The sequence below is a fragment of the Scophthalmus maximus genome, chromosome 20 (assembly GCF_022379125.1).
Source record: "Scophthalmus maximus strain ysfricsl-2021 chromosome 20, ASM2237912v1, whole genome shotgun sequence".
NCBI classification, from domain to species: domain Eukaryota; kingdom Metazoa; phylum Chordata; class Actinopteri; order Pleuronectiformes; family Scophthalmidae; genus Scophthalmus; species Scophthalmus maximus.
Window position 1 is genome coordinate 2921246 of NC_061534.1, and position 16957 is coordinate 2938202.

The 16957-nt window shown below is 44.2% G+C and overlaps 1 protein-coding gene and 1 long non-coding RNA gene across 3 annotated transcripts; one reads left to right on the forward strand and one right to left on the reverse strand.

The window, feature by feature from the left end:
• Window positions 1-6376: 6376 nt before the first annotated feature.
• On the reverse strand, window positions 6377-7223 carry LOC118284551. Its single transcript, XR_004784899.1, has 2 exons — window positions 6847-7223; window positions 6377-6651 (listed from the first exon to the last, which is right to left on the reverse strand). It is a non-coding gene; the product is annotated as an uncharacterized LOC118284551 (long non-coding RNA).
• On the forward strand, window positions 6571-16945 carry akna (AT-hook transcription factor). 2 transcript variants are annotated; one of them, XM_035607325.2, is made up of 22 exons: window positions 6571-6706; window positions 7475-8108; window positions 8214-8460; window positions 8843-8917; window positions 9777-9957; window positions 10122-10186; window positions 10263-10322; window positions 10417-10535; window positions 10616-10805; window positions 11603-11778; window positions 11859-12005; window positions 12093-12342; window positions 12496-12602; window positions 13249-13505; window positions 13611-13746; window positions 14176-14328; window positions 14469-14608; window positions 14724-14858; window positions 15048-15158; window positions 15259-15360; window positions 15472-15619; window positions 15818-16945. In XM_035607325.2, exons 2-22 carry the CDS (start codon window positions 7483-7485, stop codon window positions 16044-16046), a joined length of 3654 nt encoding a protein of 1217 aa, XP_035463218.2. In that variant the 5' UTR covers window positions 6571-6706; window positions 7475-7482; the 3' UTR covers window positions 16047-16945. The 2 variants fall into 2 exon arrangements, with proteins under 2 accessions (XP_035463218.2, XP_035463217.2); XM_035607324.2 differs by having other exon boundaries at window positions 6578-6715.
• Window positions 16946-16957: the final 12 nt, after the last annotated feature.

Here is a 16957-nt window from a genome sequence, read left to right on the forward strand (position 1 = left end):
GGTCACACCACCTGCCGACCCCCCCCCCCACTGATAATGCTTCATCAGCTGCACCAGCTCATTTCTATTTTTCGGTTGGTGTTCGTTTTCTCCTGCAGCTGCTTCATCCTCCTCCACCTCCTTCTACTTTTGATTTCCTGTCAGTCCATTTGCCTGCTTCCTCCTCCTCCTCCTCATCCTCCTCCTCCTCCTCCACCTCCTCCTCCACCTCATCCTCCTCCTCATCCTCCACCTCCTCCTCCACCTCATCCTCCTCCTCATCCTCCTCCTCCTCTCCTCCTCCACCTCCACTTCATCCTCCACCTCATCCTCCTCCTCATCCTCCTCCTCCTCCACCTCCACCTCATCCTCCTCCTCATCCTCCACCTCCTCATCCTCCACCTCCACCTCATCCTCCTCCTCCTCCTCCTCCTCCTCCTCCACCTCATCCTCCTCCTCCTCCACCTCATCCTCCTCCTCCTCCTCCTCCTCATCCTCCTTCTACTTTTGATTTCCTGTCAGTCCATTTGCCTGCTTCCTCCTCCTCCTCCTCATCCTCCTCCTCCTCCTCCACCACCTCCTCCACCTCATCCTCCTCCTCATCCTCCACCTCCTCTTCCACCTCATCCTCCTCCTCCTCCTCCTCCTCCTCCTCCTCCACCTCCACCTCCTCCTCCTCCTCCTCATCCTCATCCTCCACCTCCACCTCATCCTCCTCCTCCTCCTCCTCCTCCTCCTCCTCCTCCACCTCCACCTCATCCTCCTCCTCATCCTCCACCTCCTCATCCTCCACCTCCACCTCATCCTCCTCCTCCTCCTCCTCCTCCACCTCATCCTCCTCCTCCTCCTCCTCCTCCTCCTCATGCTCCTTCTACTTTTGATTTCCTGTCTGTCCATTTGCCTGCTTCCTCCACATTTTAATGAGTGTTGTACAATGACATGCTGTTTATACAGAAAGTGTGTTTTAATTTTTCAATAAAGATAACTGCACAAAAACTAGTAAGTTGTCTGTTGTTGTTTCTGCTTTTACGGGAAGAATTGAGGATACGTGACGGTGCCAATTGGGATTGTCGCTAATGTTGCATGCCTGTTTCCAACCTTGTGTTTGCTTCTCCCATGTTGGTTTGGAACCTCGACAGGCCTGCAGAGCATCGACCTCAAGCTCATCCGACACCTTTGGGGTGAACAGGAACACTGACTGTGACACTCAGCATCACTAATGCTCTTGTTGCTAAATCTGATCTTCGCAGAGGAATGGATATGATTAATGTCAGTAATTAATTCTTTTTTTATGCATCCTTGTGCCTCATTTCTCTTTCTTTTCATTTATAAACTTCACTTCTTGTTCTTACAGACTCTTTATCATTTTATTTCTATTGAAATGTATTCTCTGTTGTTGCTGGGTTTTTTCTCTTTGACAAAACAAAGATACCAAAGCAGCGATAAAACACAAACACCCAAAAGACAACAGATGCAGATCAACTTCAACAACACATTGATTTGATTATTCAGTTAAAAAATCCACTGGACTCAAACGAATCCTCTGGTTTCAGCCTCTGAAACATGAGGGATTTCTGCTTTTCTCCGTTTGAAATAATAGTAAATTCAATATAAATTGGTTTTGGACCGCTTGAAAAAAACGAATGACTTTCCCGATGATTATGGGAAATGCTGATGGGGCATTCAAATCCTGTAGATTAATAGGTAATGGAAATATGAATCGATTGCAGCCACTAATTTTGGAATGATTCTAACCCGCAAATTGTTGGACTGGGCTGCTCGTATGTCATGATTAAAAAAACCATCACATCATTAACTTTTCTCTCTGACGACTGTCCCCAACAGATCGTAGCAGGGTGCTAATCTACTGTTTGTTATGTTTTGGGGTTTTTTTAATAATCAGAAAACAGCTCTGACATTTTATCTGACTCGGAATAAATCTGCAGCTCTGTGTTTTTATCTCCCTGAAAGCAATGAACAGATGCATCATGGGAGAAGCTCTACACATGTTCTACAATACAGTACACAACATGGCCTCAAGTGTGTGGACGCCATAACATTGTGTAATAAAGTCTGCAGGTCATTGACCTTGAGACGACTTTGAACCCTCCTCTTCTTCTCTCTCTACCTTCACACATATCACAAATACCATTCGAGAGATTTTTAATGAACTGAGTGTGATTTAAAAAAAAATACTTTTTAAGACTTGTAAAAGTACAGTTCACATCTGGTCTTTTCTCCCTTTGCATCATATTCAATTCATATGCAATTCAATTTTCTGAGAATGATGTTATCTGTGTCACACAAGTGTAATTGTTTCATATCGACTGTCATCTTTTGACTTGTGTGTTAGCGTACCAGCTTGCACATCACTACTGTTTATTAATGTAAATGTATTTTCTGTGGATTGACTCCAAATGTATTTTAGAGCCACTGATAAAAGCCAGACTCAAAAAGTTTAAATCATTTGAACCTTTAAAAATAATCCCCTTTTTTTCACATAATCCTTTTGCTCAAAGTTTCTAAATGTTTAGTGTTTTTCACACTGGAAGGAAAAGATGAATTATTGTGTTTACAGTTGGTTGATACGGAAAAGTTGTGAAATGGCGCCCTCGTGTGGCGTTTTCTTTCAACCGCACCCAGAGCGTCATAAGTCCCGCCCCCCCGAGCAGCTCCATAAACCAATCACAACTCAGTCCTTAGCTCCCTGCACTTTAAATGTACTAGTCAAATAGTTGCCCTGAGTGTTGCCTGTCAGGTAACACCACCCGCCTGAAGCGCCTCAAAATAAATGATAATATTTAGACTGATGTTATTAAAAGTTATCGTTGACGTCGAGGAAACTGTGGAGAAAGATACATTCGTCTGTGGCTCACTAGCTCGCGGGGGACAATGCCTGAAAAAATCAAACGCAGGACTGAAATTATCCCACTGATGTTTGCCTGCTGCCAGATGAATCAGCGCCGCACTGGGAACGACTCGTAATTAGCCCGATTAACATCACAAACTGGCGTTTTGAGATTTAATAACTCGCGTTACTGCTCCAGAATTAATATTCAAACACTACACAGCTTTAAAAAAACAATATTAACGTGGCCCTTTTGCGTTTTGTTTGGGTGTCGGGAGTTAAATGAGTAATTGTGCGTAGCGATATCGAACTTTTTGAAACAGTGGCACTGCAAAGTTAGCTAGCTAGCTCGAAGCTAACAACCGTTTTATAACGGACGGGGGAATTCGGTTTGTTTTACCGAACGTGTCGGTTCCGTTCTGACGGTTGTTGTCGGGTAACGTGTCGAAGTGGCGGAGGGGGGGGGGGGGGGGGGGGTTGTTGTGGTGCACCATGGTGACACGGGGGGCGCGTCCGTCCCCTCGTTAGTTTTGCGGTGTTCAAGGCAACCGACCCCCGCCGCTGGAGCGAGAGAGAGAGAGAGAGGGGGGTGAACCATCTTCTGACCGCAACACGTCTTCTCACAAACTCTTCCTGTTTGTCTGGTGTCGAGGAAATCACACGTGTCCATCCACGATGTGAGGTGAGTCCGGCAACTTTGTCTCCACAGCTCTTTCGTTATGATTTAAATGTTGTTGTTGTGTAATGTGTATGTTTGCCGGAGGAGGTCGCTGTGTGGTCCCCGGCCCACCAGCAGGACCGGCTGGACTCGGTGAACAGCTGTTGAGCAACTTCTTCTGTCTTTGGTTCCTTCAGTTGAAATCACTGGAGTTTATATTCATGTTTCAAGTTGCCTGGATATAATATGTGTTGTTGTTTTTAAAGTTGGCTTCAGTGCAAGAGACTCACAGGTCTTCACATGTTTTCTCTTGGTCGGTGCAGGAAACTGATTTATTTTAAACTCGACACATCAGATCAGAAAATCCACCACAACACGAGAAACACGAGACAACGTGTGTGTTGTGTGTTGTGTGCAGCCACAGTGTAAAAGAAGAGGATTTTGTGAACAAACGTGGCTGAATTCACCCGATTCATCACCTGACTTCACTTCAGATGGACACTTTGCTTGTTTCAAGCTCAGTTTTTCAGTTATGCTGCTGATAGCTGCGTTCTCATGCTGTTGGAAAAATAGTCACAGTTCAGATCTCGACACAAATCACCTCATCATGAACTGGGTGTAAATTTAGCAATGAAAAGTGCTCTATAAATAAAATGTATTATTATTATTATTATTATTATTATTATTAAATAATTAAAACCCAGTCTGAAATTAAACTGTCAATAAATGAGAAAAAGTTAAATGCCACATTTTTTAAATATACCAAAACTTTTTCTGTGAATCACAAAAGTTTGTTTCAATGTATTAGTAAAAAATATTCCGTTATTACAGCAGTTGTAGCATTTGTTTCTTGGAAAATATTCTGCTTTAAATGTTTTATGATTCATGATAAACTGCAGGATATTGATAAAAGGGACCTTATAGAAAACAATACAATTATAAATATCGCCAAAATTGTTATTTTTGAAAAATATTTAAGAAAGTGAGGTTGTGTCAAACTTGGGAAGAAAAATTGCCTCTTGTAATTAACAAAATGAATAAACTCTATTTAAATAGCACTTTTACTCACAAAAAGAGTAGAGGTTCTTAACAAAACAGAAAAAGAGCAGACCATTTAGTCTTATGTGGTGTAATACTGAAACTTAAAAAAAAATATATATATATAAATATATTATTTTCTGATTGATCTATTAATCGTTTATAGTTTTTAAATAGTAGTGGAAAATACCCAACACAATTCCTCAGACTCGAAGTGATGCCCTCAAGTCTAAGCAGCTTAACCCCCCCCCAACAATCTGGCAGCAGAGATAAACCCGTAGTTCCCCTGGGAGCGAACAGGGAGCATGAGCAGAGCAACAGGTGAGTTGTTCCTTTAACTATGATGGTTATGAATTTGTGCTTTGATGTAACTCTTCAGTTCGTTGCTGTCTGCTGCTCCTCTGTGTTTATTCAAAATCGAGCTGCTGTTGATCACACGTCCCATACGTGTGTGAGACAGACACATTAGCACCACACCAATGCTGACATGGTAAAAGATGGCATGGCTGTTGTCCCGGGTTACAGGCTGCAACCAATACAGGAAGTATTTATGACTTTAAGTAGAAAGTCTAAGTACTAAAATATGAAAATTAAAAGTCTTGTCTCTCCTGAAGTGGAAATAAAGAATTTGCATTATTCTTTTTAGAGTGTCTGACTAAAATAAAAATCCGAGTTGCATTGTAGTATTTGAGTAAATGTTTTAACTGCAGCTCATTGTTATAGGCAGGTGTTAACTCCTCGTCCCCTTGTGTCAGAGAAAGAAAAGATCAATTATAGAAATATTGTCAACTCTGATCTGTCACTCTTTCTATTCTGAACCTATTGTTTCTCTCTACACCTTCATCTCACAGTCATCTATCCACTCTCCTCACTCGTGGTCTACTTTAAATGCACGGTGAGCTTGTCGGTCGGCCCCGAGACCCTCGCTGCAGATTTGCGTATGAAAAGGGACGAAGAGCGAGCGCGTCGTTCACCGCCCAGTCTTTTATCATATTTCTAACACAATCGGAACAAGTGTCAGTGGAGGCACTTGAGTTGATGAGGGTGTGTGTGTGTGTGTGTGTGTGTGTGTGTGTGTGTGTGTGTGTGTGTGTGTGTGTGTGTGTGTGTGTGTGTGTGTGTGTGTGTGTGTGTGTGTGTGTGTGTGTGTGTGTGTGTTGGATCAGGGACTGTGAGAAGCACCAGACAAATAATCTTCTTGTGGTAATCTGGGGACATTGACGAAAGAAGCCAACACGAGCAGCAGTGACGAATTTTAATAATGAGTCTGCAGTTCTGTACAGTAAATCTCATACTTCACCATATCCTTTTATTCATAATAAATACTTTGCATTAAGTTGACAGCATCTTTTCTCTGATGATGCGTGTTTAAGTCTTTGTCTCTTTGGTGATATGTTTTTTCTCCCCCTGGCTGCTAATGCTCCTTTAAAGAAGCAATTTAATCTACAATGCAGATTTTAAATACAATCTTTGTTAGAAACCTTCAATACAAATGACATATTGTAACGTATCAGGGAAATATACTGAGATTATACATATAAGTTGAGTTTTTAGACGTTATAAGCGTGTTTACTTTCATCATAGTGGTATATTGCCTTTACCACAGTATGTGGAGACTCATCAGAGATGAGATGAGACTTTATTAATCCCACACTGGGGAAATTCACTTGTTGCAGCAGCAGGGATGTTTTATGGCAGATGTTCGAGTCCATGTTGTGGTGTTGCCATAGTGACCGTCGCAGCTCCAGGCAACGTGAAGCCATGTTGTGAACTAACAGGTTTAATGTAGGACAGGCTCGTCCTCGAGGAAGAACCACGGTCAGGACAAAGTTATTTACATGGTGACAAGAGAATTTTGATCATTTTTTATTTGATCACCATGCATGACATCGACTTTTTTAATTTCCTGTGTAGACCTCTGTCTAAAAGTTACATGCTGTTAATGTCTTTCCATTCATACTTTCACTTCTGCTTGTTTCAGGTTCTGCATCACAGAGAATCAGATGGATCATCTCCTCCTCTTCCTCCTTCCGACAGATGAGTGAAACCTCGGTCCTGTCGCCGGCTCACTGACACGATGACCTGCCGTCTGTAGTCGTCGTCTGTAGCCATGACCGTGAGCGTGGACCTGGAGGCAGATCAACAAGAGAAGATGCGAGGACTTCCTGTGCCTGACTGAGACGGTAACTGAGGTCAGATTCGAGAACAGACATTAAATATTACATTATACCATTTGACTTATAACTTTATTATAGCACATATGGACAAAAAGATATTAAAGTAGAAAAGAAATGAGAAACAAGAAGAGAAAGTGCTTCTTGACTGATTAAATGAATGCAACTTGTTCACTGTGATGGATTGTGAGACTAATAATAGTCTCAAGAGATTTGAGTATTGATTTTTCTTTATGGAAATGACCTCAAGCCAGGAGTGGCATGAAAAATGCGACAACTGTTCAATATATTTTGGAAAATATACATGAATTATGGTCGCAGCTTTTTCCTTTCCTTCTCTTTCCCTTTTCGTCTTCTCACACGTCTTCATTTCCTACAATCTTCTGTGTGAACACTTTGTCCTTTTCAGCTGAAAAACAATTGCTCTGTCGATACAACCGAGAAATAAAACTTGTAAAGACGGATCATTGTCGACACATTCATAATTTCTCGCTTGGAGATTCAACAAATGTCCGAGACAAACTTGGCGACGAGGACGGGATTGGACGAGGCCAACTGACACCTTTGATCTTCTCTCACTTCCTGATTTCCCTACCTTTGATCATCTCTCGTGTCTTGACCTCCTTTCCCTTTGTTTGCCACCATTTTGTCTTGTCCAGTGTTTTGTACAAGCATTTACCAATGGTCCGTTTGTCTTTAACTACAGTAACCTTTTAAATCTTTGTCAACAAGTTTATTTCTCACTTGGATATTACCCCAAAAATGTCCACGACACAGGCGATGGCATGATGAGCAGCGTCAAAGAGCAGACAGAGGAGGCGAGGCAGAGAGAGGAAGAGACGCCCTCCGAGAGCGACGAATACCTGGACATGACGGAGGAGGAGGAGGAGGACGATGGCGAGGAAGAGGGGAAAAGAGAGACACAAGAACAAACCGGGACGTCAGAAGAGCTCGGAGTTGCAAACGACTCGACATGGAGCTTTTTAAACCGAGAAGAGACTGAGAGGAACAGATCAGCGTCTGCCTCAGCTCTCCCTCACATTCTCCACTTCACCGCCGAGGAGATCGCCTCCGCTCCGGGAATCGAAGCCGAGGCGTTCCCGGAGACGGGCTTCACGGAGTCGTACAGCAGCCAAGCCAACCTCAGCTCGAGTCCTCGTCGTCCACCTAGCAGGTCTGAAACGCAGCAGCTGCCGGAGCTTCCTGAACAAGTGACGGCAAAGAGTTACAGTGGCGCCTGGGACGGGCACCAGAAGCAGCCCGGTCGCTCACAGGGGAAAACGAGGCCGTCCACTCCTGAGGCGGCAACACGCTCAGGGATTCCTTCCCTCGTCAGAGCAGACGCACTCAAATTCAGACGGAGTCCAGACGGAGAGCCGAGGACTAGAGCTGCTGAAGGGAATGAATCCAGGTGAGGGACGTTCCCTATGTCATTTGCTTTGACCTCTCCTAATGTTGTGGCTTGTATGTACGCCATGATAAAAACCACTAACCATTATCTTTATTCTATTTCCAGAAACCTGCCTCTGACTTACAGCACCCCGGACTTCTCCAAAGTGGAGCCCAGGGTCCGTTTCCCCAAAGGCGGCTACAAGCCCCCCGCGAGCAAGAGGGATTCCTCTCTGGGGTCCCCCGATCCGTCCGCCGCGTTCAAGTCTCCCGCCGACGCTGTGAAGGAAGTGCTGCTGAATTGCCCCGTCTTAACCGTGCCCCAGGAAATCAGATGTTGCCAGGAGGCGATCCGACTCATCGAACAGCTACAGGTACGGTCAGGGACCGGGAGGGCAGAGGAGAGAGGGGTTTCCCCCCACGAACTCCGGAAAATGTCGGAACATTCTGTGGCGTTTGGGTGCGGCATGCAGGGGGCAAGAACCCTTAAGAAAAAAAATTCACTAAAATGTCCTAAAGGAAAAGATTTTGACATAAATGTGAACTTTCATTTAACTTTTGAAGTTTCCAATCGAGCGATCGATTCCAGACGCAGCAGTAAAGCAGCTGTCGCACATCACGTCCTCCACTACACATCGTGTACCAGGCCCACGATGGTGAAATGAAAGCTTGTTGTTGTTTTTCTTATTGTTAACTAAAGAGTTTTACGTTCTCTCTCCTCTCTCCTCTTCCTCCCTCCCTCTCGTCCTGCTGCAGGAGGAGTACAACATACTGCTGACTAAGTACGCCGAGTCGGAGAACACCATCGATCGTCTGCGTCTGGGAGCCAGGGTAGTTCATCAAGACATCAGGCTGTTTCATTCATCACTGTTTAAGCGACATGCAGTCGATCAGGGATTTTTTTTAAAAACAACAGTACATATTGTTTTTCTCAATTTATTTTATTTTTCTCTTCTTGTAAAATTCAGCAAATATTAACGGACCGCTAGCTGTCGGTTCTGTGTGCGTGCCGGAAAAAAATCTGAGGGCTGAGCAAGAAAATGGAGGAGGAGGGTTGAGGTGTTGTGAAGGAGCTCCTTAAAAGGATTAGTGGCCCCATCATGTCTGATTGTGGAGCAGCACTGCACTGCTCCACAATCATCGGCAGTTAAAATCAGGGTACTGACAGACTTCTCCACCTCCTCTTCATCATCTCCTTCAGCACAACATTATTATTTTATTTTTTAAATGACGATAAAGGTCCTTTAGTTATCTTCTGTGGCTCCGTGTGCTCGTGGTTTTATCAGAGATGTGACGGGTTCTAGTCTGATTTATGATCTGAATTCACACATTTAGTTCATTCAATCTCTTTCACCCTTTTTTTTCTGTTTCTTTGCATCTTAACTAGGTAGTAAAATGGAAACATAATGACATAATGATGTGTGCGCGCTTGGATTGTTGTTGAGGTCACTTGAAGGTCATTAAGATCTTACCTCTTACTTATCTATATCTAAAGATATTTAGAGAAAGACGTTATTCTACAGAATAATCTAACATGTCAAATGTGTTGTTGCACAGACTGAGCAATAATCTTTACCAGTGATCATAAATTATATTGCAGAAATGTGACTCACTGGTGGAAACAGTCACCACGAAATGTGACGGTGATGCAGACGAGCTGATCACAGATCATGATACGTGTTCTCACCAGGTGAACCTGTACTCCGAGCCTCCGAAGCCCGGCTACCTGGTGCAGTCGGGACTGAACCGCAACGCTTCAAAGGTCATGACCCTGGACCGTGCTCCGCCTCAGAGGGCAGAGTTCAACTCGACCCAGAGAGCGGAGGTCAACACGGCTTCTCTTCAGCCGAACGGACTCGACGCTCATCAGAGTATGTTTCCTTCTGTTTCTGTGTCCCTCTACCTCTTCACTGTCAAATTATACTTATGATCATAAATTATTATTTTTTTCCCTCAGAGTCACTCTGCTCTTCTGATCTATTGTTACACCGTTAGACACCGTCACTGTAACTCTTCTCCCTTGTCAACCCAACAGGTCTCGACGTGGGACAGCAGCTGGCCAAGATCCTCTACGGTCAGGCCGACCAGTTCCTCCAGCAGGTAACTGAGGCCATTAGAACATCCGGACTGATGCACTGGATGATGTGATGATTAAAAAAGTGTTTTTTTAATTCAGCTGCAGACTTTTGACGATCTCCTCAGGAGAAAAACGCTCAAACCCTCCGAACAGGTGAAGGTAAGAGAGACGACGAGTTCACGTCTTTCCTTTTTTTTTGGAGGAATGACTTTTAATTTATATGCAGTCCAATGACATTGCTGTCGTCCTCTAGCGTCTGTCGCAGCTCGCAGAGGGGCTCAACTCTCTGGAAAGGGGCTACCTGTTCGCCAGGGACGAGCACAAGCTCCTGCAGCAGCGCGGGGAACACGTCAGCCACTTTGACCGAGAACGGTGAGAGTTGTGTCCGAGATAAATTCATGTATTCATATTTTCTCAGTGGTTTTTTAATTGAACACGTTTGTTTGTGTCAGGGAGCTGGAGGGGCTGATCTTCCAGTGCGGCCTTCACATGGACGAGCTGAAGGAGCAGGTGGAGCAGACGCGACGGGAGCAGCCCAGCTGTGAGGCTCCTCCCACTCCGCCTCCTCAACCCTCCCCCCCATCAGTCCCCTCCCCCTCATCTGTCCCCTCCGAGGGGGGAGGAACTCTGACTCACCCGCAGGTAACAGCCAGGGTCATTCCATCGTGGACAGAAATCTGTACCTGTGAACAGTGTCGGTTGTCAGCATGTCACTCGGAGATCTTCACATTTCACATTTGTTTGTGTCAAGCACGAGAAAAACCTTGAGGGGAAAAATATAAAAACGTTCTGTTTTTTTTCATGATCTTGAGCACGTAAGATAATGGACAACGTTGCATTTTGGATTTACTCTTATAGAAATGATTTAGTCAAATGTAACTTTGGCTTTGGGGTTTGGAAAAGTCACTTGGAGACATTTATGTATAGATGAAATTATTCTTGATTTATAGAATTATTAAAACAGAATGTATATATATACTTATGGAAAAAATTGAATAATTGACAAATTAAAAGATAATTGTAGTTTTGCCTTAATTCTGGAAGTGATAAAGTATATAATGCTTTATAGATTCAATTATTTTAGATGTATATAATTATTGAATTGATATAACTAATTATAATGGATAAAATATTGAATTGACAAATTATTATAAAAATATATTATTATTGACAAATTATAAAAATTATAAATATTATTTTGCCTTAATTCTGTAAGTGGTGCTGATGTAAACACTAAAATGTTTGATCCATATTCATGTGGAGGAGTAGAATATTAATCATCTGTTTTTTTATGTTGCCTGATTGGTCAAATTAATTTCACTTAAAGATGTTAAAATGTTTTCTCCTGCAGGTTGATTCCAGTGCAGACTCCTATCTTGAAAAAGGCAAATACTTTGTAGCTTGATGGAGAATAAACAAAGTGTCACGTTTCCTTCCAGAGCCCGCCGGTGCCTCTGCTGGTCGACCCCGGGATGGCAGCAGAGCTGGAGGTGAGCTCGGCCAGCGAGGAGGGAGTCGAGGAGACGGACGATGAAGAAACTCTGAACTCTCTGTATCTCAAACCTCTGAGTGTCAAACAAACTCGCTTTGAAGATTTCTCCGTGTCGATGGATCAGTGAGTGATGTCGTTTCCATTTTAAATAATAAGATCTGGACATACTTCACCCTTTAATGTTCATCCTCCGTCCCGTTTAGCTACGGAAGCTTCCAGGAACTTCCCAGAACCTTCGACCATGGCCTCAGGGAAGGAGCTCTCCTCTTCACGCAGCCTGGGGACGAGGAGACGGAGAGATGGACTCAAAGATCTGGAAACGTTGGAGTCCAGAAAGGTCTTCCACAGAGGTCAGACATCAGAGAAACAGATTCATCAGCTGCACGGTATTATACACATTACACTGGATTTGAGTGTCTGTACTTGTGTGTTGACAGGAGAGCTGAGTCCGACCATCGGGACCCTCCTGTTGGCATCAACGCTCAGCAGAGCAGCAGGTCCTCTCTACCTCCATCCCGCGGCCCCGGTCCGTCCACTCTGCTCCCCGCTCATCGTCCCTCGAGCCACCGGAGGCTGGAGGGAGTGAAGTCCCATAGCAGCAGCAGTCAGAGCAGCCTGGGAGAGATTCCTGCGTCGGAGAGGAGGAACTCCCAACTCCACACCGGGGGCAGGAGAGCGCCTCCCCAGGTCGGTTTACATTTCATACAGTCTACACATCATAATGTTTTACTTCAAGGCTCCAATCTTTTTTTTTAAGTGGTGATTAATAAATTAAATTCCACTATGAAAGTCACACATTCATGTATAATATATTCTTATTTGTTCTGTGTTGTTGACCAGGACGGGATCATCACTCCAGAGACAGACAGTGGGTTTGTGTGTTCAGAGAGCAGCCGTCTGACTCCTGCTGCGGCTCCCAGTCCCGTCCACCAGAGGGCGTCACAGAGGTGAGGGGGTCCAACACTGCCTCTTCACATTCACACCAACACATGACTACCTCATGTGTTGCCCCCTGATAACATCCCGTTAATGTAACTATTTATGACATTATTGGTACGGAGATCAGTGTATTATTGGTGTAGATATATTCTTATGGTATTGGAAAGTAATTACATTTTCAGTTCTATATTTTAATGGAAATAAATTAGTTGTTTTTTTTTTACATTTTTGGAAGTTTTACATTATCCGTTTTTATTGTATTTTTTATTGAATTAGTTGATTATTACAGTATCAGGAAATTGTTACATTATTGGTTCAAGAAATTTAATTACAGTATTGGAAAGTTATTACATTATCATGTTTGAGGACATTTGTGATTGTGAATTAAGTGACGATTTTTATGACTAGCTAGAAAAAATATCTTTAAATAGAAACCGAATCCATAATATAAATAAGATGGAAATATAGGAACTATATACAAAGACATACAGATTGTTTATATGCATCTGTTATATGCCAATGCAATAGAATAAATAAAATATATGTTCATTAGACTTGTTTAAATTGGTTTTATCATTATCATTATTAATTTCATCAATGTAGACGTCTGTCTTTCTGATTTTTAATTCTGACTAATCTTCCTGGTGTCCGCAGAGTTCTGGCTCAGCAGGACGGGAGCGCAGGGAGACTTCACACAGATCCAGTCTCAGCAGCGTCTCCTGCTTCGTCACTGTCGCACCGTCGCACAGCAGCCGAGATCAGAGCGTCTCGGCCCGTCAGCCCCGACCAGTCGAGCAGGAGCAGACAGAGGCAGAGGACTCGCACCGTCTCCTGCTCCCCTCAGCCTCGCGTCAGCTGGACAGAACTACCCAGGGTGGACGGTGGCGCCAGACTTACGGAGAGCGACAGCAGTGAGTCTACAGACTTATGACCTTTCCAGCTCTAAATTAAATGAATGAAAAGTGTTTTCTGTCGCAGTGTATTTAACCTGCCGCGTCCTCCTCTCGTCTCCGCAGCTCACACCGTGTCTGACGAGGAACAGCGGGACCACTACACAGAGTCCGTCAATTCACACCACAGCTCCCACCTAAGCTCCTCCTCCACTGCACCTCGTCACCATGGCAATTCTCTCAGAGAGGCGGCAAATCACCAGTGAGTGGCTTCCATGGTGATAACTGTGTACACAAGGTTTTGGTTTATGGCTCCTGGATGGGACATGAAGTGAAGAAGCCACAGGACGAGCAGAGTGTTCCAGAGCTACAGAATGATGAATTGTGATGGATGGATGTTGACTTTGTAATATCAACGTTCACAGCCTGTAAATACTGAAACGCTCTTCATGACTCCATATTCTTTCATGTTATTTCATTACAGACTCTGCTGCTATTGAATGTGGTTGCGTATTCGGAGGTATACTCTGTGTTTTCTCCTGCATGGTTGTGGTGCTGCATGACTTCTGACTGACGCCTGCTCAAATCACCTGGATATTTTCCGAGTGCAGCACTTCAGCATACGTGTGGTCGTGGAAAAACCAAAACCTTATATCCAGAATTCTGATCCTGGAACATTTGCGTTTCCTAGTGATACGGTTCGGACTCTGCAGGCCGAGGTCACCAGACTGACGGAGAGACTAGATAGTCGGCTGAGACACGAGACGCCTCTCAGGTCCGTGAGAGCTTCTCCTTCAGTTCAACAGAACTACACCCACCATCTCACCTCTACGCCTCGCGTCAGGTCGGTGTTTATCTTCTGTAACACACAAGCACAAAGTCCCAGTTTGTCTAACTTCATAAACGTCCAGCGAAAAGTTCACCTGTGCACATGAGACCTAAACACAGTCCTATACATTCTGTATGACCTTTACCTTTGCTCAGGCCTCAGGAGAGACGTCCAAGGGACGTCAGCAGACGAAGGCGAGCGAGACGAAGATTCGACGAAGACGAGTGTATACTGAGACAAACGGCCAGAGAGCAATCGCCCTCTGTGGACAGAAAACCACCACAACGTGACGTCTGTAAGATCATCTGAATTTACACTAAACCTCAAAACTTATCCAACTGCTAGTGACGGCACATGAACAGTAGGTAGTGTTGTGAGAAAACTAACGCATGTGATGTTTTTGTTTTCAGTCACAGGTTCAGAGGTGGAGCTCCCCACGCCGAAGCCTCGGTCTCGGACGTCCAGGCGTACGAAAACTACCACTGTAGCATCAGGCAGCTGCTTTTCACACTCTACTCCCGTCAGGAGCAAGAGATCACACTCGAGTGAGAACACTTTCATTTATTTACTTCCTCAAACAGAAATCCACTTTTTAATGTTTTAGCTGATAGTTTAATCCAACAACGAACAGATTGCATCCGTCCCAATGGTGGTGTATTTCCCCGCTAAACTTTTCTCGAGCTCGGCGTGTGTGCGTGTGCGTGCGCGTGCGCGTGTGTGGTTTTCTTTTTTAGGGCAGCATCCAGTCGTGTCTATACAAGTGTCTAACGCACCAGATGAACCCGACAGCGGAAATCATCAAGACCCTGTTCTCTGTCCCAAATGTTCACTGCGTCGATCTGAGCGTAAGAAATCAGCGTTTTGTCTTTTCATCCAGTTTTGTTTTTTACTTAGACAAAAAAGTGTTAAAACCCAGGAGTCAAAAAATCTGATTTATGCTCTCAGGGCCAGTTGGTGGCAACAGCCAGTCGACGCCCTCCTCCTCCTCCAGCTGTCGTCACTGTCCTCTCTGTGGACGCCTCGAGTCCCACAGGGTCACTGAACCAGGTATGTTTGAACTTGTTGTTCCGCATCATGAGAACAGAGTTTATTAGTCTCCGAGTTCAGTAAGTTTAATCATGTTGAGTGTTAATGGACCCGACCTGCTGTGACTCACAGACTCTCACGAAGACTCGGACTCTTCCACGCACACGAGCCGACAGACAGCCGAGTCTCCTGACAGAACAGCGAGCAGCAGACACGCCCCCACCTCTTCTCGTCCTTCGCCACCGCCGCCGCAGTGCATGTTAGTGAGCCCGCCACTCCTGTAAGTAACACACACACACACACACACACACACACACACACACACACACACACACACACACACACACACACACACACACACACACACACACACACACACACACACACACACACACACACACACACACACACACCCTTTCTTGCATTAGTTAGTCCCTCCACTGAGTTTAATATATAATCTATCTCACCCTCTCCTCAGGATGTACTCTGTGCCCGTCCACGTGTCTCCAAGCAACAACGCTGGCACATCCCCAGGGGTCAGGGGTCACAGGGAGGCGAGGGGGTGGACGAGCGGCTCCATGGACGACTCTCTGAACAGAGCGATCCGAGCGGCTCGAAAAATGAAGCGCACCTCGGGCCACATGGCTCACTCGCTGGCCTCGGGACTGCAGTATCAGGATCAGCTGACGCAGTCCTGCCGCTACTAGTCTCACCTCACATCGCAGGCAGGTGAGAGTAGAGGTGGGCAAGCCGACCATCTTTTGGGACAGAATCATGATGTGAATCACGACTTTTTCACTATCTAGTAAATTTTCTTTGGTTCCTAATGTTTGGAACCAAATTGTTGCTTTAGGTCCTGTTTTTAAATGTTTTTTTTATGGCAACATTTTATCCTCAAACATGAAGGTGGCCATATTATTTTTTTCTTTTCTTTCATAACAAGTGCTGGCACACGTTGAAATGACTTTCTGAAATCACGTATTGCTGTAGATCAGTTTGACAGAAAATATTGATCATATTGATTTTTTTTATAAAGACGTTGACATGGCAAATTACCGCTGTCTTGATATGGCCTTTGTCATGAGTTAATACTCCGTTATTTTAAAAACAATTGTTGGTCATGTGATCATAGTAGTTGCTGTATAAACCTAATATTTGTTGATATTACATGTTCAACTGTTCTGTAACTTGATCATCTCGCTTTATCTTTTAAATGGCATGAATAGATTTGTGTCGCCGCAAAACCTGAGATGCTGGAAATCTTTTTTTAAAAGTTGTGTCGTTATTGTTAGTCATTTTGTATGTAACTATCGACGAAACATTGTATATTTTGTAGACTATTTTATCATAAGCTTGTGTATGTATGAGCCAGAGGTACGAGTCTCCTCTAAGTGACCGGCTTCATGTGGATCAGATATTCACATACCAGCGACGAAGACCTTAAAACATCCTGGCTGGTGTGGATCCATCGTTACACTGGTGGGATTACAAACTGAGATAAAACTGATAAAACAATGCATCATACTTGAAACATATCACAGAACTGAAGGATATTTTGCAGGGAATCTCAACAATTGTCTGAGCCAAATAAAAGTGAATATTAACATTTAGTGTCACT

Coding starts and splice junctions, on each gene's coding strand:
- akna (XM_035607325.2), top strand. CDS start 7,483: ATGATGAGCAGCGTCAAAGAGCAGACAGAGGAGGCGAGGCAGAGAGAG. Junction 8,109..8,213: donor GCTGAAGGGAATGAATCCAG/GTGAGGGACGTT, acceptor TTCTATTTCCAG/AAACCTGCCTCTGACTTACA. Junction 10,187..10,262: donor CCGACCAGTTCCTCCAGCAG/GTAACTGAGGCC, acceptor TTTTTAATTCAG/CTGCAGACTTTTGACGATCT.